Source organism: Trachurus japonicus, chromosome 9 (genome assembly GCF_045865225.1).
Source record: "Trachurus japonicus isolate A0001 chromosome 9, Traja_1.0".
Lineage (NCBI taxonomy): Eukaryota > Metazoa > Chordata > Actinopteri > Carangiformes > Carangidae > Trachurus > Trachurus japonicus.
The window spans coordinates 19,725,703-19,742,883 of NC_140915.1; the positions used below are offsets into that span (position 1 = coordinate 19,725,703).

A 17,181-nucleotide genomic window follows, 5' to 3' on the forward strand; every position below is an offset into this window, starting at 1 on the left:
TAAACATGTCATTGTGTGTTGAATAAATTAAGTGGACTTCCTCTTGAGTTGAGACCATGGGAGTATTTTTTGTACACTTTTTTGTGCATCTTGATATGTTTGATTGCCAAACAAAGGCAGGAGACTTTTAGAAATTTAACAGGGTTTATGCACTTTGCTACGGGCCCAAACAAAAATCTCAGTGTATGAATGCTGGGAAGTCTTCAGTCATCACCATGTTTTCTTAAGAAACCAATGAGTTGAGGGAACTTTAAACAAGTTGTTGTTGTAATGTTCATGAGAAACATGAGCTGATTTCCACTGAATGTGGTGTCTTAAAATTAGGCCATATTCAGCATTTATACGATTAAATTATCAATCTTGGAATTAATGGCTGATTATGTCCCTGTTGATTGAATAATTAATGACTGAATGGAAAGATAAATGTGGGTCAGTGGGTGCCCATGGCTGATTTTTTGCCCCTCAGCCTCTTGGAGATGTAGCCTACTGTATACAGCGCTGTGATTGAGTGGGCTTGAACCGATATCCTTAAATCTTGTTGTTGATGTTATGCCATAATTAATGACCGTGTAAGAAAAATGCAGTGACTGATGGTGGTGGAAAACACACGCCAAGCTGTCATAACACACCCCGGGCCAGGGGAGGCTGAGGATTGGTCCTCGCTGCACGTCAGTCAGCTGCTCGGTCGGAGGGGGCGGGAGCAGCGAGAAGGGAGACCGAGGCAGTGCTCCAGTTTCCCCCCTTCACACACACACACACACGCACGCACACACACACACACACAGATGCTGCCGCTGCTGGGTCAGGGGTATACAGCGTCTATTAATAATAACACAGCCAGTCATAGCAGACTCTGCAAGCAGGAGCTGGGAAACCCACATCTACACTTCTCCTTTTTCCGTCTGCGGAGACCAACGAGCGTCTAAATAATGTGACAGACTCCAGCTTCAACTTCAAGCTTTTTTTTCTTCCTCCACCTGTTTATTCGTCTTTTACGACCTTTTTTTTTTTAGGTATACAGGTGCCATTATTGTCTGCCTCACCTTTCCCCACCGCTGCCACACGCTCTCTGGCTCTCCCTCACTGCGGTCATCCAGACCAGGCTGCGGCTTGTTGGTAAACACGGATCGGATCTCGGCGGTAGGACTCCCTCTGGTGCATTGATGCACCCGTTTCAGTGGTGTAACGGTAAGCAGCAGTCATTTTCTTCTCTGAGAGCTGTGTGTGTCTGTGTGTCTGTGTGTTACAGGCCTTTGATTTACCAAAACCAAGTGGTAATGCAGCCTGTTATTTATAGAGGAGTGAATCTCTGATGGCAGCCAACACTGTGACTATCTGAGTCTCTACAGTCTTTTCTAAATTTAGACATTTCCTGTCTGAGAAAAGACAATATGTCACACCTTCCTATCAGAGAAAAACCCAAATCACCCCCTTTTTTTTTGTTAAAAGTGCCTCATTATTGTATTACCTTTTAGTAAAAAAAAAAACTTTTATCTCTTCCAGATTCTCAGATGTGAGGATCTCTTCTTTTGTCACATAGCCTATGACAGTAAACTGAGTATCTGTTTTATTTTGAAGTTCTGCTCAACCAGAACAAGCTGTTTGAAGTTGAACACATCTCTTGGTCTTAGGGAAATTGTAAACTGTTTATAAAAGCTAAACAGGACTACTTAAAGTAAAGTAACCCACTTATTATTATAATTTAACATTTATCTCATCTGCTTAATCAATAAAACCCTGTATTTCTATATCTGATTCCAATTGAAAGCCACACAAGGCCAGCTATTGTGTTCTCTGTATGACATCTGCCACCCTGGGTCTTGTTTACACTGACTGACTATCTGCAGTCTCTCATTTGCACGCTTCTCGGCCTCGACCGGTTATCTACAAAAGTCTAGGAAACTTCCCTTGTCTTCTTTCAATCTAGAGATTTTTTTGTTTGTTTGTTTGTGCGTGTGGGGACTTATCAGCTGTGCAGTAAGAAAACGAACCCTTTCACAGCAGCGAGCTGGTTTGGTCGGGGGGGGGGCGTCACTGTCACGGAGAGACCTGCTAAAGATGATGGATTAGTGGTTCTTTTTCCTTTTTTGCGTTTGCCTGGTTGAGTGCAGCAGCCACAGCAGCCTCCTCGGTTGACTGTTGGTGGTGTTCGCACAGACAAGAACAATTACTCCCTTTGTGCGGCTCAACTCCCCTGCTATTCATAGGGGAAGTAGTACACACACATACACACACACACACACACTCATACACAGAGTAACACAGTATCAAAGAGTGACTATCTGCTGGAAAAATGAAGCCGTATCAGGCAGCCACAGCTCAGCGTCTGCTCTGTGTCATCTGCGATCATGCCTGTTTGTTCCAGTGTTTGTATACGTGCCACATGCAGCACTTTCATAGCTACATGTGATGGTGGGGTGGGGTGGGGTGTTGGGGTCCAAGCTGCTTTCTTCCTGAAAACCAAGTAGCAGCAAGAGCAGCTACAGTATGAAGGCAGACTTGAGTGTTTCCCCCTCATGTGAACTGCTGAATATTTGATGGGAAGTTCTGTCTTTAGTGCAAGCAGCAGCAGCAGCAGCAGCAGCAGCAGCAGCAGCCGAGGAAGAAGAAGATGAAGCAGCTTTGTGTGTGAGTGCAGCAGCGTATATAGGACAAAACCCCACCAGGCATCTCGTAGGAGCTGTCAGGGAAGCTGTCATATTCTAGGTATTTTACAGCTCTGCCATATCACACAGGGACTTTCCTGCCATCGTCAACCACAACAACCACAACAACAACATGAATCTGTCACAGCTGAAGCTCAGATCCTCTCTGTCCTTAAAAATGAGAACTTTCGCTAACTAGCCCTCATCCTTTTTTTTTGCATCTGCTACTCCTGGCACCATGGCAACGGGGCGCCTCCTGAGTGTGCCAATATATAGGTCAGTGGTCATACATGGGCTCCTCCCAAAGCAAAATACCACATATAGCTGTCTGTCTGCAACAACGCATACAAACGTAGTGAGTTTTTGTGCACACAGACACAGTCGTGACATGATGAACACACATATAAAGACTTGAATACAAATGACCCAGATTTGGATTGTGAGTCTGCAGCAGCTTCACAGGTGATTTGTGCCATCAGCCGTGCAGTGACATGAATACATGAACAGAGACATGTACTCCAACCCCCCACCCACCCCCTCACTGTTTTAGTGTGTGTGTGTGTGTTTCTCTTTGTCTGCTGGTGATCTTTGTGAAGCAGATTGTTCAACAAATGTAAACGTGATGGAGAAAATGAGGTCTACTCTCTTGTTTTCATGGTCACAAATTCACGTGTGTCCAGCTGAGGGCATGCCCTCTGTGATTTTCTGTGAACACGGAGGCTCTATGTTCATGGAGAGGAGATTTAATTTTACAGCAGCTCTCATGTTACACGTGTTTGTTTGGTTTTTTTGAGAGGTTGATTCTCATTCAGTATCTAAGCGTTTGAGTGTGTATAAGGAAGCGAAACGGTGTGAAGAGGCTTAAATGCAGGAGCATGTGCAGTGTAAACAAAACAAACTATGATATTATTCTATAAGTAAACGTGCTGAAATAATATCAGCAAACTGTAGTTACAGTAGGCTATCTAAAGTAAATGGGCCTTGTGATTGATACGTTATCACGTGATATTAGATTTTTATTACTACGCATCGGTGCTTAATTTTGTTGCTTGTAACCGTTTAAGAAAAGAAAATGAACTGCTTCTGATTTATCTTATTACCTGTCAATGTCAAAAAAACAACAAAAAACTTAGAGAATTGTTTTTTGAAGCAGTTTGTTTGTGGACGAATAACATTATTTTTCAACTGTAAAGAAAAATGGAAATTGGCCTATACGTCATCTATGGTCCGTATGGGTCTTTGTTATGACCCTGCTCGTGTAACTGACCTATTTCCATTTTTTTTTCTGTGTGACTGTGTTGTGACCACAGGGTCACAAGATTAATTTGAGGGGTCATGTGGGATAGGAGAGAAGAAAAAACAGTCATGAGTCATGTTACACATATATCTTTACTTTTCTTGGACTTTTCTTTGATCTGTGCTATTTTGTGAGACTTAACAATGCTACGTTGTTAGGCTTCAAACAGTCACATCCAGATAAAACCATCTGTGACATTCAAAGAGGCATTTTCAGGGAGAATGTTAACAACAAGTCGACTCATTAAATGTGACAAAAAGCCTTAGATAAACAGTTAGGGGTCACAACAAAAGGGGAATGGGAAACTACTGGTTTAATATCTGGTTGGCAAGGTAGTACAGTGGTTAGCATGGCTGCCTCATAGAATGAGGGTTCTGTGTTTGATCCCCTGGCCTGGGGCCTTTCTGTGTGGGAATTTGAATGGCCTCTCTCCGCTTCCTCCCACAGTCCAAAAAAAAAGAAAAAAAGAAGCACATTAGGTTGATTAGCCACTCTAAATTGCTTGTAGGTGTGAATATGAGTATGTGAGGTTGTTGGTCTCAGAAAGAGCTGAGAGAGAGCTGTACCCGACCCTCACCCTTTGTCAGCTGGGATTAGCTCCAGTCCTCCCACAGTCGCTCATACCTGCATGGATAAGCAGTATAGACAATGGATGGATGGATGGATGGATGGCTTAATAGCTAACAATGTCTTATATTGTATAAGCTTGTGTTATATGCATTGCTTTAAGAACAGTACCTGATGTATGTAGTAACTTTCAGCCATAGAACCTCATACTTCACTACTACAAGTTTTGACCTCTCCATTCAGAACAACAGAAATCAAAAGGAGTTTTTTCCACTGTACTCCACAAGTACACACCCAGCATGCAGAGAAGCATTGGAAGTTATGGAGATATGGTTTGGAGAAAATATAGGTTAATTATATAAATAGATTACTTGACCCATGACCTTGCGTATTTGCTCAGCATTTGTGCTTTGATTAGTTTGTGTTTAATAATTGATTTGCACTGTCATGTTGACGTTGTTGACGGAGGCTCAGGCAGACGTCAATGTCTCTGTTAGTGATTACGTGAAAGTCATTTAGAAGTGAAGTCATTTAGAGGTGGAACTTGAACGTATGGCCGTCGGTGAAGAGCCTCGATTAATGAAGCATCATGCTTATTCTGAGCAAGTGGAACGAAGAGGCGGGAAGTATCGATCCTCTCGTGCTGCAGCGTCGCACTGTGAGGTGGGAGAAATGTCAAATAGAAATGTCAACTTGTTACTTTGGCTGCGGGAGCGAATAGAAATACCAGGATCGATGAAAAAACTGTGCCCCGAGAAAACAATGCCCATCACAGGGAAATGAAACTGGTAAAGGTCTCCATCCGTCCATTCATCCCGTCCTCCTCTTCTGTCTGTGCATTCATCCATCCAGCCATCCGTCCATCCATCCATGTGTGTTTATTATTAATACATCCATTTTTCTAACTGCATGTCTATCTGTCCATCCATACATCCGTTCGTCCATCCATCCATCCATACATCTGTCCATCTTTCCAGCCATTAATTCACTGATTCATTCATTCATTCATTCATTAATTCATTAATTCATCCATCCATTCATTTATTCATTCATTTATACGTCTTTTCCTCCACCCGTATGTCCACATGTTCATCCATTTGTCCATACATGCATTTGTTTGTCCGAGCGTCCATCCATTTGCCATCAGCCATTCATGCATCCATCCCTCCATCATCCACTTATCTGTCTGTCTGTCCTGTCATCCATTCATCACTTCTTCCATTCAGCCTATTTGATTTTTCTAAAATTTTAATGCAGTCTCACACAGTGCAGTTTGTTATCAGCAGACGGCGATGAGCCCGGTGTTAGTGCCGATTCACTATCACTGGCTGGGTTGGAGTGACCCTGATCTCACAAAGCCCACTCTCACATGCAGATACTCACTTCCCATTACTCATACAAGCACGTGTTCTCTCTGTATCTCTTTGTCTCTGCCTATCTAGTCTACAGCTGCTTCTCCCATGATTCCTTTGCTTGAAATCTGGGGATCCAAGGTTCCTCTCAATGTGCTAACACATAATAAGCACAATTCATCAAATACTTTAAACCACACACATACTGAATCTTGTTAAATGTCATGCCACATTTGTTCTTAAATCCTCAGCAGAGACAGTACAGCGTCATTCACAGCGTCATTCTCCTGGTAAAACAAACATGCAGCCTTGGAGGCATGCAGCTGGCCACCAACGCTGTTAGACATTGATATGGTTGAATGTAGGTTACCAACATTCAAGTTGTATTGTAACCAAAACCCATTGTCTTCCAAATGTCTTATTTGGTATTGTAATGCCATATTGACTTTATGCTGCCCTGCCAACTTGATGTCTGGAACGCGATTGTGCTACGACTTCAGCTAATCGCACCATGGATCAATGTGTCCACCCAGCTCATCTAACAAAGCACTACTACCGATAAGATGTAAAGAAAAAGTTGAAACACAATCATTAGTGACACGCAGGTTACTATGGAATATGAGGTCATTCTCACTGTGAGCAAAACCCAATGTCCCAATGTCAATTAGTTCTGACATTCACTCAGTTTCCAGCCAAAGTGTAATGCCTGTCCAGTGGTAAGATCTTACTGTTGTTACACTGGCGTCCAGCCTGCTTGGAGGAATGTAGCATCAAAGCAGGAAGGGAAAGACTTGACAGGAGAGCAACTGTAATGGTAAAACTATAAGTACAAGACATTATAACATTATGCAAATCTGTAATTTGTTGCATCTTAAAATTTCATCAGTACAGTATCTTAATTTTACAAAAGATGGCTGGCAAATATAACCTTTTCATCTATGACTGTCTCTGAACACTAATGCTTTTGAATGCACTGACCCTTTATCAGACAAAGACACGTGGATGGGCTGTATGAAGAGCGATGACCATGTTGCTTGGATACAGCATTAAGAGCGTTTTAATGTTTAAGTAGAAATTCAAAAGAACTCATTTTCCATGACGGGAAAGTGCAGTCTTTCTCTACCTCTTTCCCTCAGCCTTTGTGTCCGTGGATGTGCGTGTTTGGCGGCAGACACAGCTGCAGGTCTGACCCTCAGCTGCCAATGGATAGCAGAGTGTTTTAAAAAGAAGTATGTGCGAAGTTGCATTCACTTATGTTTCCAGACATGTTCTTACATGTGACTGTGCCAGGCCACTGCTCTTGACTTCGTTCTTCCTGTAAATGTGTTTTCATATCTTCTATCCGTCTTTGTTTAGGGTGCTTCTGTGGTCTTGGACTGGTTTACGCCAACAAGTCGTGCACCATGCCACCCATCGCCTTCCAGGACCTGCCTCTAAACATCTACATGGTCATCTTCGGGACAGGCATCTTTGTCTTCATCCTGAGCCTCATCTTCTGCTGTTACTTTATCAGGTAAGGTGCTGCAAAAATACAAGCAATCTGCTCAGATGTCTTGAAGACAAGACAACTCCTCATGTCTGTTGCCTTTGCTTTTCCACGTCCGTGCATCTGGCTATAGTGAGCCTTTATCTCAAACATGTAGAGTACGCTTGATGGTTGGGTCAGATTGAGGTTTGATCATGACCACACAAGCCTCTCCAGTGTTAGTCTGTGACCCAGCTACGACCTCTTCCTCTAAAAGGTATGCGTGGGGCCATGTTGGTCTGCACTTGTGTGCCATTGCTGTTTTAATATTTGCCTGAATGAATCCAACCAAGGGAGAAAATGAATCAGATGCTGATTCAACCAGATTAAAAAGGCACAGTTTTGAAAATGTCAACTTTTATTTAGGATTTATATGCATTATACAAACATTTTATGACAAACTGTAAAGTAGCTGTGAGCAAATACGGGGACATAAATAATAATAATATTGCAGTATTGGTAAGCAATCATAACAAATCCTATAAGACATCATTATCTCTTTACCAGCCTCCATTTTGCACACAAGGACTTGTAGTAGTTGGACTAGTATCTACCTGTAGCATTATAGTCTGAATAGTGCTTATTCATACTAAATAAGGAAGTATAAAAATGTTTAAACATTTGCTAATTAGCATGAAACACAAAGCACAACTGAGGTTCATTTGTATGATATTTAGTTTGTCTTTATTTAGTCATAAAAGAATGTATTGGACATTTTCACCGAAGTGGTTTTAAATCATTCTGAAGGGGACATAATATTGTATGTGTACCACGTTTCATGGCAATCCATTCAATACTTGAACAGTGTAGGCAGCTTGAGTTGAGTTATTTAAGCCTGGGCTAAAGCTGTGGACTGACACAGTGAGGGAGGGAAGGCTGTATAAAAAAAGAGGAACAGGGTGACCTCCCCTGCTGCTGACTGTGAATTCCCTGATGAGCTGAAGGGACGTTTGTGTCTGAAGGACAGGATATGAGGCAACGGGAAGCGGCCCGTCACAATGCGTGAGGACAGTGGCGAGGAAAACTCCATAGAACCTCTGCTTAGAATAAACATCAGGAAACGTCACCATCTGCAGTAGAGTTCGGGGATTTCTATTCTTCATTTTTTTTGTGACTGAGCATCTGTGTTTGTCTAATAACATGACATTTCTATTGCTACCTTTTTATTGCCAGTGCTGTTTTTGGCATCAGATGTGATTGGCTGTGTTATCAAAATGTCAAACAATTAAAAGAAACGTGTTTGTTGGCAGGAGACATACATAGCCAGTGTGCCATCTGGAAAACATGGTAAAGTACAAATGGAAATGTCAGCATGCAAATGAATGTCAGAAACAGTGGTAGCTGGTGTCCAGCAAGTATTTGGCTGTGGAACATTTATAAAGAACCATAGGAGAAGTCCAGGAAATGATTAAAATCAGTCATCAGTTATTATACCTATGATAATATTTACATGGTGATGATATTTCAATGTCAACATCTTGTTTAGCAGAAAAACAGAAGGATGACATTTGACCATTGTTTGTCCAGTAGATGAATAAATAAAGAAATTGGTCCAATGTTCATTCAGCAGTTCTTCTGGAGCTTGTATTCAGATATTCATGTCTGCATTCAAAAAAATGTTTTTGCTCATGTCACAAAACTTCCCCTGAGCATTTTAAGAATATCTTGTGCATGTTGAAAAAATCTGCAGATGAAGATCAAAAGCTCTGAATCATCCATGAAGTCATCAAAGTGCGCAAGATCTACAACTCCATCTGACGATGGAGATAATGTACAATGGGACTGTGATAGGAATGAATTTTGCAGAGGTAGAAGTAATCAGTATCTGGGGATCAATTACTTTAAGAAACAGAGAATCCCTTCATTATCTCAAGACAGAATCTCACGCATCAATTCAGAGCATGTTTTTTTTATTTTATTTTTTTATCTTTGAGATATTTTTATTCGGTAGTTACAACCAAGAGAAAAGCCTTGTGAAAAAGTTGAGTCAATTAGTATTAAATCAAACCATAATATATCTCGGTATTTATTTTGGATCTATCGAAGCCCAGGTGCTGATGTTGGGGTCAAATGCATTTCTGCAATCATGGATGTTTGGTTTGGCCCAGGTTCAGCACTAAATTGACCATCAACTCTGTCAGAGCTGGGATCCTTCCTTTTTCTTTTAAAGCCACTGCCTGTGTGAATCATAACCAGTGAGTCACTTCCTTTCGGCCCCATTAACACGCTGGTAGTCTTGGGTAGGAGTGTGATTGTGAATTCATTTATAGACCGGGGTGATTCATCAGATGAATATTGAGTGATGAATGTCATTCGCAGTTGGGGGCAGGTTTTCTATTATCTCCCTCAGATGGATTCTGTCTAGATCCTGTGTGTCGGAGAGTTCGTCATTATGAGTCCAACGAAATCCAGGTCTGTCTCTATTCTTCTACGTAAGAACCCCCTTTTTTAATTATATGCAGCAATCATACAGTAGAGCCTTTTCTTAAATGCCTTAAAATCAGGGTGAGGTCTACTAAGCACGCACAATCCTTTATGTCTCTGCTTATCCCGGCACAAAGTGGGGGTGTAGCAGCAGTATGCAGTCGTACCTGTGACCACAGGGGTGCCAAAAGCACACACCAGAAATATCATATCTTTAATTATACCTCGATCTGCTCTAACACTGCTGGGTTTATATTCAATAAGGCAGCAGCCAGTCGAAGAGATATATTAAGAGCCAGGAGGTGCTGGGGCAAGCTGAGAGTGTTTTCAGCCAGACGATACACAGACTAGGAGGCAGAGACATTAAGATACCGGAGCGTCTTTCCTCAAATAAATTCACTGACTCATTTAATTTACTGTCAGTGATCCTCAAGACCAGACTTGTGGAATCTCCTGAGTGTACATATCCCAATGCAACAGGCTGTTTGTGGTTGGCCAAAGGGAAACATGACCGGTTAGTGTGTCCAGTCAAACATCTTTTTGAAACCCCTGCAGCTCTGTGACACCGGGAGTGATCACACGGACAGATTAATCTCAACTGCAGAGGACAAACAGAGACTGTGGAAATAAAGTAGGAAGGTCACCTCCACCTCACACATGTGAATGTAGAACACTTTCTCTCTGCTCTGTAATGCACATACTGTACAAACCTTGTTGCAATTTTGTCTAGTGCAGCATGGAACTGCAACTGAGCTTTGATCCATTGTGGTTTGGGTTGTGCCTCATTCGTGGCTCCGTGCTTCATCTCATTACAATACTCACACTCCATTAAAGTGCCACTTCACAGCTTCATTTGATAGTGACCAAAGGTTAGGGATTGGAGAGATCGGGCAGATACACATGACGTCAAAGGTCAAAAGGATAGCGTGATTGCGTCTGCCAGTCAAGACTTTCCACTTTCTCACACTGAGGAGCCTCCTTGGTTGCTGTGGACATACATTGTCCTAAAATGAAATACTTGGCAGTCCTCCACATGCACGCCTCAAAAACTGAGCTTCTCTGACACTTTCAACCTGTTTGGGAACAATGACACTGTAACAGTGTGGACAGGGTCCATTTAAACGGACTGGGCGTCCATAGACTTACTGCCAACTTGACCTATGGCCTCCAGCACCCCACTGCTGGTATTTGGAGAGGGTCAGCAAAATCTGTGGAGAAAAAGATTATTGTTTTGTAGCCAGTACAACAAGGACAACACCATGCATCATTTCCAGCCACTCTCCCACCCTCCCTCCTTGTCTCCCAGAAATATTTCTCACAAGCTACAGTAAGATAAAAGGGAGAGATGAGATGTTACAGTGTGGCACCAAAAATGTGCAACTTATCCAAACAAAGCAAGGACGATCAGCCAGCGTTTGACGTTGTTGCCACTTTATATCTATAGCTTATACCTCCCTCTGCATACTGGTATGGACCCACTGCTGACAGTCTTTCTCCATTGGTTTGGCTCACTTCTTGAAACAGAAATTACATGGACAAGCCTCCAAACTACTTGGCAATTGTTCACAACAGATAACGATAATGATTTTATTCCTAAGAAAACCTTGAGCAAATTAACCTTGTTTAAATAAAAGCCATAGTGCAGGAGCTCTTCTCCAGTCATTGGCTAATCCTACCCCTCGAACAGCCTTTGTGACGCTAGCTTGTCTCTTTATAATATACTGAATCCTTATTAGGACCATCTACAGTCCACAATATAGTGCAGACTTTTGTGGTGATGTTGCTAAACTACCGTCTGCTAAACTGTTTTGTTTATAAAGGAACAGGTTTATTTTGCTGTTTCTACAGTACTTAGCCAGTGTTAGCATCAACAGCTGTTCACCAACCAGAGTAGAAACGAACTTCATTTCTATCCTGACTCACGCCTGAATCACATCTTTTCTTCGCCTTGTGTCTGATTTACTAGATGAACTTTGCCTTGCTGTTTAAGGATTACAAAGGGTTTAGATCTTGTGGTGAATCCTCTGAGGTTGTGGTCATTGAGTCTTCTCTTGATTGTTATCAAGGAAACATTTACGCCTACATCCTGGAGAACATTCTTCACGTGATGTACAGGCATAATTTTTTTTCCACCACAGCAAATGAGTCCTGTGTTCCTCAGTTCACAAGGTCATTTGATATTTTTTGGTATTCCTTTGTTTATTTTTTCTGCGAACCCAACTGTTGATTCTGACAAACCAGCTGCCTTTTATAGGTCCACCTCAATATATTTTAAATGGCACGTGTCAACTCTCCATTGAATCTGAGCCACATTGAAACAACATCTGCCCATTAAAACTTTAGTTGACGTACTTTTGTACCATTGGATTCTTGGCATTATGTGTTTAAAGATCTGTATCTCTGTTATCTGTATATTGATACTGAACATGTTATAATTGAAGCTGACATTTATCTCTTCTCTGAATTATTCCCAAAGAACAAAAAAATATGCACCTATCTCAGGATTTCATTGAACCTTTGTTTTGTGTAAAATACGGTATTTTAGAGAGAAGGACATTGTTTTGGTTGAGATTGTTCCTATAAATTGGATTTCCCCATTTTTTCAGCACCTATTATCATATTGTGTGCTGTACACTTGGTGAAATCAATTGTTACTTCATACATTAGGAGCTGGTCACTGGCAGCTGTATGAGAATTTTCTATTCAGACACAATAGATGAACCAATCTCTATTATGCCCCCCTTTTACCCACTTCACATCATTCTCCAGGCATGGGAAACCTCAGCACATGTAAAACGCGTATCCTCACATTGTTCTACATGGAAGATTGTTAGCAGCAATCAGTGTAAACAATAAACTGAGTCACAAAAACAACGAATAACTAATTAAGCACCGACTCAAAGAGAATTTATTTTATTTTTTATGTTTTTGTCTTTTCTGAGGGTGATCAGATCACAAACAAACATTATTTTTTCATCTCAGATGCTCTCGCTGCATTTAGTTTCGGGCCCAAATCACAAACAGTGATAGACATTTGAGTCTATGTTTAGTTGTGTAAAAACAGGAGGCCAAAAATAACTGCCTGAACAGACACGGCTCGCCAAGTGATAAGGATCTCGTCTCCATTGTTGCATTTCGGGGTGGTGCAGGGATTCAAAGAGGCAACATACTCATTACCCATGTCTGTGTATATGTACGCGCAAGTGTATTTGTGTGTGTTAGTTTGTGCGCCGTGTAGTTACATGATTAGTTAAATGTTTGAACAATGTGTGTGTGCGGTTGCAGGGGAACATGTATTTGTAGCTTTTAGAAAGGACAGTCAATTATCAAGGTCACCCCTGTAATTACACAGCTACAGTCGCACACAGTCCCACAACTTTAACCACACACACTTAAGTCTGAGCCTGAATCCAGTGACCTGCTGTTAGAATAAATATACAGATGACTGTATCTCTTAATAAACAAGTGGAAAGTGGTGTGAAGTAAGAGAGCACATTTACTTGTGTACTATAATTAAGTCCCATTTACCTGTGTACCTTCACTCAATGCCACAGTATTTTATTCAGAACGTGGTGTCAGAGGGAAATGTTGATTTTTTTTCTGCTATAATTATGAGTTACTTTACAGATTCAGAATTTATATTATTACAAAGTGATGCATATTCAAGTATTTAAAAGTACATAAGTACTAAAGTGCTGCTTAAATGTCAATACATTAATAATAGAAACACATTTTTGACATAGTAACACTGGCATATCATCTCCATATAAAGCTCCATTGTTAATCACAAACAGTTGCATATTTCTTCTTACCTGACAAATGTGAAGACACAGACACAGTTATGTGAATGTGAATGGGACGGGTTTTCTCAGACAAACTGAGACACGACTCTAAATTAAAGCTTAAGTTGTTCCATAAACTGCTGGACGTGTAAATAAAAACTGTTCGCGAACAAGTCTGGATTGTGTAGCGGCCAAAAAAGAAAGTATCTTGAAACTTGTCATGTATTTGGTCACATTATGCTGACTTTTTACTGCGTCAGTTACAACTTAACTGCAGAACCTTTACATTGAATTGAGTGTTTTTGTATTTAGGTGTTTTTTTTTTACTTGTATAGCAGCTGCTCCAATTCTCTTTTACATGCTATAAGTAGCTAAATGCTAAAGTAGACTACTGACTATTAGTTGCAACATTATTTAAGTACCTTATGTTTTTTTTCCTACAGCAAACTACGGCACCAAGCCCAGAGTGAGCGGTTTGGATACAGAGAAGTAAGCATGACAAGTATACTTCTTCAAATTTCAAAGTGTAAATAATGAATAAAAAACATCTTAATAATAATAATATTGTTGTTTTTGCTCTACAGGTAGTTTTAAAAGGAGATCCCAAAAAGTTGAATCTACATGGGGTAAGAATGTGATTTACATGATTTTTTACATTGTATCAGTGACTAAAACCAACCAAAACAACCCATGATAGTTTCACTCACTGACCCTGGCATGTCCATCACTCCCACAGCAGACATGTGCCGTGTGTCTGGAGGACTTCAAAGTGAAAGACGAGCTGGGAGTGTTGCCATGCCAACATGCTTTCCACAGGAAGTGAGTACAGGAGAGCACTTGTTACCACTTTGCACCTGCCTGGGCTGGTTAAAATCAAAATGGTTCAATCTTTATCAGCGATAAATAAGATGGATAAGTATTCTTGACTGTAGGGGCTCTTGTGCAACAGTGCTTTCATTCATTCAGTTTTAGATTGCGTTTCCCTCCTGGTTGCTAATTAGGGATGAGAGAGGGGTGGTCACGGCTGTAACGTGAACCGTGCACAGGCACTGTGTCCTTTTACTTCAATACATTATATATAATACAACACACCGTACTTACCCACATTTACTTTCTTAGTTACAGTTACTGTTTACAGTGAACATTTTTCATGCAAAACATATGATCGGATGAACTGCCCAATACTGCACTGTATAAAGTCAGTTATCTTTATAGATGTTAATGCATAATAGTGAAATAGTACAAGCCAGTTAAATACTTTTACATTCTGCTTTAACTTTTAATCGTAGGTTTTGCTGGTAATATTTCACATCATTAAAATTAAGTACGGCTTTTGTTTGTTTTGATCAGAGTAATGCAAGGATTTGTGTTGCAGGCCTGGTGAGGAAGAAGTGTGGCTTATTCTGTCTGTTCTTCTGCACAGGTGTCTGGTAAAGTGGCTGGAGGTTCGCTGCGTCTGCCCCATGTGCAACAAACCCATAGCCGGCCCCCCGGAGCAGCACCACAGCATAGGGACTCTACTGGATGAACTGGTGTAACCTCTCCACGCCTGCCAGCCTGGGTGGAGCAGCTGGTGTAAAGTTAGTGACCAACAGGAAGAGGGACACAGTTTTGCAGTTTAAAAAACACGGCAAAACACTAACACGGCGATAGTAAGTTGGGGTAACCTAGTTACCACTCGGAGGAAGACTCTGAAGGATGCTGTTGCCTAGCAACCGCCTCTGAGATGGCAACACGACACCTTGTGGTGTCTGAGAGATTATCTCCAGCCGCCCACACATCACTCCACCACTCTTCTTTCAACATCCCCCTCTCTCCGTCCGATCCTTCACATCTTCTCTTGTTGCCTGAGTGAGGTTAATAGCACCGGTGACGTGGAGGAGACACAGTTGAATTTTTCACAGCAACGTGGGGTCGAATGAGTCCTGAAAGCACCGGGCAGGAGGCACTGATCCTCTCTGAGCATGTTGTGAGTGTTGTATGTCGCGGTGGGCACCGATCAGAAATGATGTTAGTAATGACTGTGATGTGTTATCGATATGCTTGTCTGAAAGAACTACGGTCAAAAAGCTGTGAAATTGATATTTTCTGCTCAACATCTCTGGCAGCCGCACTAAGACACAATGACAGAAGTTACACTAACAGTCCAGCAGATATGTAAACAAGGGTTTAATGAGGGTAATAATGAAGCCAACACATATACATTGTTTATTAAAACTTCTTTCAATTCATGAGATTATGAATATATAAATTGAAATCATTTCATTGAAGAAATGATGACAGAGGTGGATTCACTTGTCATCTGTCAACTTGTAGCAAATGAATCTGTGTTTTCTTCAAGTCTTTCTCACAATGCAACTGATTATTTCTGATACTTTAAACTGCTACTGAGTGTAGAAATCCATGTTGGTGCCCGCCTCTACAGTAGTATCGTGTATGTTCGACATACTGTACATGCTCAAGTTGTTGTTTTATTGTTCAGACATGTTTTTATTGTGTTAATGTAATCGAAAGGAACTGACTCCTCCTGCCTCTCACTGTAACAGTTTGGTTGGAATTAGTTTTTGATTTAGATATTGCACTTTAAATGCACGCACGCACACACACACACACACACACACACACACACACACACACACACACACACACACACAACATTTGCTTCTATCTTTCTAAAACGTTAGACTGAAGTTTGGATGCAGCACGGAAAGCCCTTTGTTATCAGATGTGGTGAATCGTTTGTGTCAGAGATGCAGCTGCTTCATGAACATGAGCAGAGTAGCAGCAGTACAGATGTGAAGTGGTGTTCTGTGAATTCATCTGGGGAGCAACTAACTCTCACTGTCCTCATACACAGCATTTTTGTGGCATTATTTTGGGTGGTTCTGTTTTACATTCCTCGTTTCTTATTTAATTATTTACAATGATCCAGAAAGCAAAGCACTGCCTAAAATTGAGCACAAAAACTCATGAAGCACATTGTCCCGATACAGTAAGCACCTGCACTGTAATTAAAAACCAAACACACACACACACACACACACACATACACACACACACACACACACACACACACACACACACACACACACACACAGATGGGGCTTTTTAAAATTCACACCCATGTGCCAAGAAAAGAAATGGAAAAAAAATGTCCTGTTGCATTTTCAACACATGAGCAAAGAGAAATGTTCTGGCCACATTCCACATTTTGTAATCCAACAGATGTAAATAACTTGGAACAATAATAAATGCAGTTGTCTGTTTTGTGCAGCCTCCCTTGTTTCCCTTGTTTCCTGTAGGCGTGTATGTGGCGCCACCATCAGGTGAATATAATTCAGTTCTGATGCTGCAAGAGTATGTCAGTCTGCAAAAGTTGTACTTTCTAAACAGAACAGATTGGAAGTGCCCAGCTAGATAATCTTTTTATTGAACGTGTGGTGAACCAACAACAAATGCATTTCAGCTATGTCCGCCAGACATTGTTTTAAAAGACTTTATAAAAACCAAGATTTCAGTGGCATGTGATTCTGCAAGAGTGCACAGTTATCCTTCTTTTAAAAGTTCATAAAATATGAAATATGAATTG

General features: G+C 41.2%; 1 protein-coding gene across 2 annotated transcripts; it reads left to right on the plus strand.

The window, feature by feature from the left end:
- Positions 1 to 773: 773 nt before the first annotated feature.
- Positions 774 to 16,865, plus strand: rnf122 (ring finger protein 122). 2 transcript variants are annotated; one of them, XM_085786434.1, is made up of 6 exons: positions 774 to 1,188; positions 7,218 to 7,374; positions 14,036 to 14,081; positions 14,177 to 14,218; positions 14,329 to 14,411; positions 15,016 to 16,865. In XM_085786434.1, the coding sequence occupies exons 1-6, from the start codon at positions 1,164 to 1,166 to the stop codon at positions 15,128 to 15,130; spliced, it is 468 nt and encodes a 155-aa protein (XP_085642560.1). In that variant the 5' UTR covers positions 774 to 1,163; the 3' UTR covers positions 15,131 to 16,865. The 2 variants fall into 2 exon arrangements, with proteins under 2 accessions (XP_085642560.1, XP_085642561.1); XM_085786435.1 differs by having other exon boundaries at positions 915 to 1,188; positions 14,332 to 14,411; positions 15,016 to 15,376.
- Positions 16,866 to 17,181: the final 316 nt, after the last annotated feature.

Bases quoted from the DNA above. Each gene is read 5' to 3' on its own strand.
- rnf122 (XM_085786434.1), top strand. From the start codon at position 1,164: ATGCACCCGTTTCAGTGGTGTAACG. The intron at 1,189-7,217 runs GTAAGCAGCAGT...GTCTTTGTTTAG, and splicing joins CCCGTTTCAGTGGTGTAACG to GGTGCTTCTGTGGTCTTGGA. The intron at 7,375-14,035 runs GTAAGGTGCTGC...TTTTTCCTACAG, and splicing joins TTCTGCTGTTACTTTATCAG to CAAACTACGGCACCAAGCCC.